Below are 6818 nucleotides of genomic sequence, written 5' to 3' on the forward strand. Positions count from 1 at the left end.
CGCTGCGGAAACCATGCCCAGGAGTCGCTGGTTTGCTGAGAGCTGTGAATCACTGCCCCAGGGTGGTGTCGTGGACCCGACTCACTTGTCCACTCGCAGCTAGGATCCGAGGGCAGCTGGGGTCCGTTGGCAGCCCCACGACACCCCCACGAGGAAGGAGAGGGGGCCGTGGGCTCCATTCAGTGTGTGGGGCCTTTTGCAGGGCAGCGGGCAGAGACGTGGGCTCAGAGCCCTCCAGATGGGGAGCCGGCCGCCTCTCATTCCGTGGGTCCTTCCTCCACCTGGTCACGACCCGGGACCATGACGTTTAGCAACAGGTGACCCGATGTAAGGCCACAAGTCGGCCCTCAATGAAGACTTGTTAATGAGCTTTAACAGGGACTCCGCTGTGGGCTGTGTCCCCGGTCCTGGGTCCTGGGGGAAGTAGTGGGTGGAGATGAGGGAGCCGGGGGGTCAGCCTCTGGGCCTGCAGAAAAGAAAGAGCGTGTTCAGGTCCACAGGTCCCCAGGTCACACCAAGGAGCGTGGTTGGGGATGCGGCCCACAGGAGCGCAAAGCCAGGGCGCTGTGAGGCCTGAGGGTCCCCAGACGGCCCGGGCCCAGGAGGCCCAGCTGGGGCAGGTGCTGGGCCAGGGCGCCCTGGCTCCCGCTCCCCAGGGGGCGCCCAGCCGGCCTGGGAGGAGGAAGCAGAGGAGGCGCCACGCTGCGCAGCCGAGGCCATGGGCGCGCGGGCCTGCGCGCTGCTGCTGGCGCTGCTGCTGGCGCGGGGGGACCAGGAGAAGAAGCCGGGTGAGCTCCGGGGGGGCCGCTGCCGGGCTGGGGACGCGGGGACGGTACCGGCAGCACCGGGAGCTCACCTTCTTGCCTCCTCCCAGAGTCGCAGGAGGCCGACCTGTTGTCAGGTAAGGCGCCCGGATCGCGCCTCCCTGCGCGGTGCACGTGGGCCGGGGCCCAGTGGGCGCCTCATCTCTTCCTCTCCCGCCCCAGGTTCCACAGAAGCTAGGCTGCTATCAAGTAACTGACGGGCCCTGGGGGGAGGGACGGGCCCTGTGGAGCACGTGGGAGGGTCCCCAGTCACCTTCCTCCACCTGGACTCGACCTGACCCGGACGTGCGGGGGTCCTGGGAGGGCGCGGATCCCGGGGTACCGCCTGCACGCACCGCGGAGGCGAGGCCAGGAGGGGCGGGCCTGCTTCGCGGCTGAGCCGCGGGTGCGTGGCGGGTGCGTGTGTCCGCCCCAGGGCCCTGCGGCCACCGCGACATCATTCACCCGCTGGTGGTGGGCGGAGTGGAGACGGTGCGCGGGCGCTGGCCGTGGCAGGCCAGCCTGCGCTTGGACAAAGGCCACCACTGCGGAGGGAGCCTGCTCAGCCGCCGCTGGGTGCTCTCGGCTGCGCACTGCTTCCGGAGGTGAGTCTAGGGGAGATCCGGTGGGGGTTCTGAGGGGGACGAGGCTGCTGACTTGCTAATGGCAGCCAAGATGAGCAAGTAGTACCTGCCCCCCAGCCTCACGTCATGGCCTGGGCCCCCAGGTGTGCTCAGGTAGCCAACTCTCCTGCCAGGGCCCCTGACTGTTCTCTTTGCCAGGTACTATGATCCTTCCATGTGGTTGGTGCAGTTTGGGGAGTTGACTTCCAAGCCGACTCTCTGGAACCTTCGGGCCTACATCAGTCGATACGCGGTGCAGGATATCATTGTGAACCCCAGCTACAATGGAGTTTCATTCAACGACATAGCCCTGCTGAGACTGGCCACCCCTGTCACCTACACTAAGTACATCCAGCCCATTTGTGTCCTCTCATCCACCTTCATGTTCCAGCACCGGCCCGACTGCTGGGTGACTGGCTGGGGGGTACTCAGCGAGAATGACAGTGAGGCTGGGGACAGACGGGGTGGGGGGATGGAGGCCCATAGGGTGGGAGGGTGGAGGTTGGGGTAGCCCTGGCATTACCCTCCACCTCTGTTTGGCACACAGGCACGCAGCCCCCTCCCTGGCCTGGGCGGGGCGGGACGCCCTGCCGGCCTGGTCCCCTCCTCTCCTCACCTGCCTCTCTGCACTGGCTCCCACCTGCCAGGGCAGGAACCAGACTCCCAGCTCTCGCTGGCCCAGACTGTGGGGGCCAGAAGGAGACTTGAGAGGGAGGCCAGGCTGCAGGGGTGGCGGGTTTGGGGATCGGCCTGGTGACAGAGGCCTCAGGCAGTGATTTTTTACCATTGAGACTTAATTTACAACCATAAAAGTCTTAAGTGTGCAGTTTTGAAGTATACAGTTCAGTGGTATTTAGTGTACAGTCATGCATCGCTTACAGTTAGGGATACTTTCTGAGCAATGTGTCATTAGGGGACTTGGTCATGGTAGGATCCTGGAGTGTACTTACGCAAACATAAGTGATATGCCTGCTACATGCTGGGTCTGTGGTCGCCTGTTGCTCCTGGGCTACAAGCCTGTGCTTCCATGAATGCACTGAATAACGTAGGCAGGCACAACAGCGTGGTCAGTATTTCTGTGTGTAACCATAGAAACAACAGTAAAAGTGCAATACGGTAAACTAAAAACGGTACACATGCACAGGGCTCCTTATTATGTATGAATGGATCTGTCAGGACTGGAAGTTGCTCTGGGAGGGGCGGGGAGTGAGTGTGAAGGCCTGGGACTTTCCGGAACACCACTGCAGACGTTGCAAACGCTCAGTGCTGACGCTACACTAGATTTATAAAATAATATTTTCCTTTCTTCAATCACAAATTAACCTTAGCTTTCTTCTTCTTCTTTTTTTTTTTTTTTTTTTTGAGACAGAGTCTCGCTTTGTTGCCCAGGCTAGAGTGAGTGCTGTGGTGTCACAGCAACCTCAAACTCCTGGGCTCAAGTGATCCTCCTGCCTCAGCCTCCTGAGTAGCTGGGACTACAGGCATGCGCCACCATGCCCGGCTAATTTTTCTCTATATATTATTTGGCCAATTAATTTCTTTCTATTTATAGTAGAGACGGGGTCTCGCTCTTGGTCAGGCTGGTTTCGAACTCCTGACCTCGAGCAATCCGCCCGCCTCGACCTCCCAGAGTGCTAGGATTACAGGCGTGAGCCACCACGCCTGGCCAACCTTAGCTTTCTGTAACTTTTTTACCTTATAAATGTTTTAACTTTTTACAAGTTTTTGACTCTTGTATAACACTGAGCGGAAAACACAAACACATTGTACGGCTGTGCTAAAATATTTTCTTTCTTTATATCCTTTTTCTGTAAGCTACTTTCTGTTTAAAAATGTTTTTTCCCTTTTAAAACCTTTTTCTTAAAAACTGACACACAAACCCACACTTTGGTGTAGGCCTACTCAGGATCAGGATGAAGATGTCACTAGGTGATAGGAATGTTTCAGCTCCATTATAATCCTGTGGGACCACTGTCACGTATGTGGACTGTCGTTGATGGGACTGTAGCTATGGTTCACAGGACTGTGTTCACACAGTTGGACAGCCACCCATCTAACTGCGGATTTTGTGGTCTCAAAATAGAATCGCCTGGCCGGGCGCAGTGGCTCATGCCTGTAATCCTAGCACTCTGGGAGGCCGAGGTGGGCGAATTGCTCCAGGTCAGGAGTTCAAAACCAGCTTGAACAAGAGTGAGACCCCGTCTCTACTATAAATAGAAATTAATTGGCCAACTAATATATATAGAAAAATTAGCCAGGCATGTGGCACATGCCTGTAGTCCCAGCTACTCAGGAGGCCGAGGCAGGAGGGTTGCTTGAGCCCAGGAGTTTGAGGTTGCTGTGAGCTAGGCTGACGCCACGGCACTCACTCTAGCCTGGGCAACAAAGTGAGACTCTCTTTTTTATTTTTTTTATTTTTTGAGACGGAGTGTATTGTTTAATCTCCACATATATGTGGATTTTCTAGTGATTATTTTGTTATTGATTTCTAGTCTTGTTCCATATTGGTCAGTGAAGATGTTTTGTATGAATTCAATCTTTTCCAATTTGCTGTGACTTATTTTGTGACCTGCCATATAGTCTACCTGGGAGAACGTCCCACGTGCACTTGAGAGGAATGTATATCGCGCTGTTATTTGGGTGGACTGTTCTGTATGCGTCTGTGGGGAGGAATTGATTCATGGTGGTGTTCTAGTCCTCTGTTTTCTTGTTGATCTTCTCTCTGCTTCTTCTACCCATTAGTAAAAGTGGAGCTGTGAAGTCTCCAACTGTTACTGTAGAACTATTTTTCCCACCCATTTTGTCAATTTTGCTTCATATATTTTGGGTCTCTGTTGTTAAGTGCATAGATGTTTATAATTATTGTATTTTCTTTATGATATGTCTCTTTTATCAATATATACTATTCTTTTTTTTTTCTTTGAGACATAGTCTCGCTTTGTTGCCCAGGCTAGAGTGAGTGCCATGGCGTCAGCCTAGCTCAGAGCAACCTCAATCTCCCAGGCTCAAGCAATCCTCCTGCCTCAGCCTCCCAAGTAGCTGGGACTACAGGCATGTGCCACCATGCCTGGCTAATTTTTTCTATACATATTAGTTGGCCAATTAATTTCTTTCTATTTATAGTAGAGACGGGGTCTCACTCTTGCTCAGGCTGGTTTTGAACTCCTGACCTTGAGCAATCCGCCCACCTCGGCCTCCCAGAGTGCTAGGATTACAGGCATGAGCCACCATGCCCGGCCTACAATTTACTTCTTTATTCATTGTGTAAACATAGTATATTCAAAAATGGATATTTATAATTATTGTTTTATGCATTTGTCTTTTAAATTATGTAGACAACAGAGAAGTTAAAAACCAAAAATGCGATAATATAGGCTTTTATATTTATCTATGAAATGGCCTTTATTGGGGCTCTTTTTTTCTTTCTATGACTGAGATACTGTCTGGAGTCCTTTCATTTTGGCCCGAAGGACTCCTCTTTCCATTTCTTTTAGGACAGGTCTGCTACTGATGAACACTCTCAGTTTTTGTTTAACTGAGACTGTCTTGATTTTTCCTTCATTTTTTGAAGGATAGTTTTCCCTAATATAAAATTTGGCGTTGACTGTTTTTTACCTTCAGAACTTTAAATACATCCTCCCACTGCCTTCTGGTTTCCATGGATTATGAAAAGAAATCCCTGTTAATCTTGTTGAAGAGCCCTGGTCCTTGATGAGTCATTTCTGTCTTGCTGTTTACGAAACTCTCTTTGTCCTTCATAGTTTGATTATACTGTATTTCAGTGTGGATTTCTTTGTGTTTATCCTACGTAGAATGTTCTCAGCTTCTTGAATCCGTAGATTCACATCTTTCATCAAATTTGGCAAGTTTTGACCTAGCTCGTGCAACTGTAGTGTAGTAATCATAAACCTTCTCATCCACCTTGGCCCCTTCCCTGCCATGCTTTGGCTGATAGGACTCTCTCCGCTGGCTCAGGCTGGTGCCATCATGTCCTTTCTACATGTAGGGAGGCTGAGTCCCAGAGGGAGCTTCAACAGCCTGTCCATCCATTGGGTCAGGTCCTTCTATGATATTTTCTCCCGGCATCCATAACTTTAAGGAACTTCTGTGATCGTGTTGATTGTGCGTGACGTGCTGGATAAGCAATGCTCTGGGCACTGTGGGTGTGGCAGAGACACCGCCACCATGTGACATGAGCCCTCCCTCCTGCCCCTGCCCTAGACGGCAGAGGAGAGGCTAAGGTTGTGTCTTTCTCTGTCCTTTTCCCAGCATCTCTTCCACCTCCCTACAAGCTCCGGGAAGTGCAGGTCACCATCTTAAACAACACCAGATGTAATGAACTGTTGGAACAACCCCCAGACCATAGTATAACCCAAGATTCCATGTTTTGTGCTGGTGCTGAGGATGGCAGCGTAGACGCCTGCAAAGTGAGTGCCCGTGCCCCACCAGGGAATCCCACCCTTCCCAACCCCGGGCCTGAGAGCAACCCCATGTGCCCACACAAACCCACCCTTGGCATTTATTCATGAGGAAACATTTGCAGTCCTTATTTACCAAGGCTATAAAACATGCTTTTCATTTTGAATAAATTGTACCTCCTCTGATCATCCCACCAACCCTGGGAGGCTATTGCCCCACTTTGCAGATGCAGAAACTGAAGCTCAGTTGCTGCCAGAGGAGGAGTAGGATTTGCACCCAGCCCCTCCTCTGCTCCCTGGGCCTGCCCCAGGCTGGTCTCACCCACGCTGCTCCCCAGGGTGACTCAGGCGGACCCTTGGTCTGTGACAAGGACGGACTGTGGTATCAGGTTGGAGTCGTGAGCTGGGGAGTGGGCTGTGGTCGGCCCAACCGGCCCAGTCTCTACACCAACGTCAGTGTGTACTTCACCTGGATAGAGACGATGATTTCCTGCACTCCACCCCGGCCGGACTCCTCTGGGTTACTGCTGCTCCTCGCTCTGCTGTGGTCCCCCCGACTCCTGCAGCTGGTCTGAGTCCGACAGAGCCCCTGAAGGTGCAGTGGGCACCACAGCCTTGGCACATTCCTCTTGGGCCTTGGGCACTGCAGTGTCAGGGATGCCTGCTGACAGGCCCCAGGCCCTGCTCTGTCCTGATTGCTAATAAAGACTGTGTATGTTCAAGCTGATGCTTGCAGAGCTTTCTGTGGACCCAAGTGGCCAAGGCCCGATCCTAACTCTTAAATCTTTTTCAAGGTTTTGTTTGCAAACAGCAGACTTCTCTCCTGTTAGTTCCGTCAGGATGATAATTGATGGAAACAGTAGTAGCTCCAGGGTGGCAGGGTCTGGGAAGCCTGGGGTGGGGGTGCCATGGAGGAAATGCTCCCAATGCCCCCACCATTGCAGGGTTCCCCCTCTCACATGTACCACACACTC

At 52.8% G+C, this 6818-nt stretch overlaps 1 protein-coding gene across 1 annotated transcript; it reads left to right on the plus strand.

Annotated features, from left to right (window-relative positions):
• Positions 1-684: 684 nt before the first annotated feature.
• Positions 685-6419, plus strand: LOC105859562 (serine protease 41-like). Its single transcript, XM_020281474.2, has 6 exons — positions 685-788; positions 875-901; positions 1240-1408; positions 1586-1869; positions 5696-5853; positions 6183-6419. Exons 1-6 carry the CDS (start codon positions 719-721, stop codon positions 6417-6419), a joined length of 945 nt encoding a protein of 314 aa, XP_020137063.1. The 5' UTR covers positions 685-718.
• Positions 6420-6818: the final 399 nt, after the last annotated feature.

This window comes from Microcebus murinus, chromosome 19, assembly GCF_040939455.1.
Source record: "Microcebus murinus isolate Inina chromosome 19, M.murinus_Inina_mat1.0, whole genome shotgun sequence".
NCBI lineage: Eukaryota > Metazoa > Chordata > Mammalia > Primates > Cheirogaleidae > Microcebus > Microcebus murinus.

What these genes read in the sequence shown, in the direction of transcription:
- LOC105859562 (XM_020281474.2), top strand. Translation starts at nt 719, where the DNA reads ATGGGCGCGCGGGCCTGCGCGCTGCTGCTGGCGCTGCTGCTGGCGCGG. An exon ending in GGACCAGGAGAAGAAGCCGG is followed by an intron (nt 789 to 874) that starts GTGAGCTCCGGG and finishes GCCTCCTCCCAG; the next exon opens with AGTCGCAGGAGGCCGACCTG. An exon ending in GGTACTCAGCGAGAATGACA is followed by an intron (nt 1,870 to 5,695) that starts GTGAGGCTGGGG and finishes TCCTTTTCCCAG; the next exon opens with CATCTCTTCCACCTCCCTAC.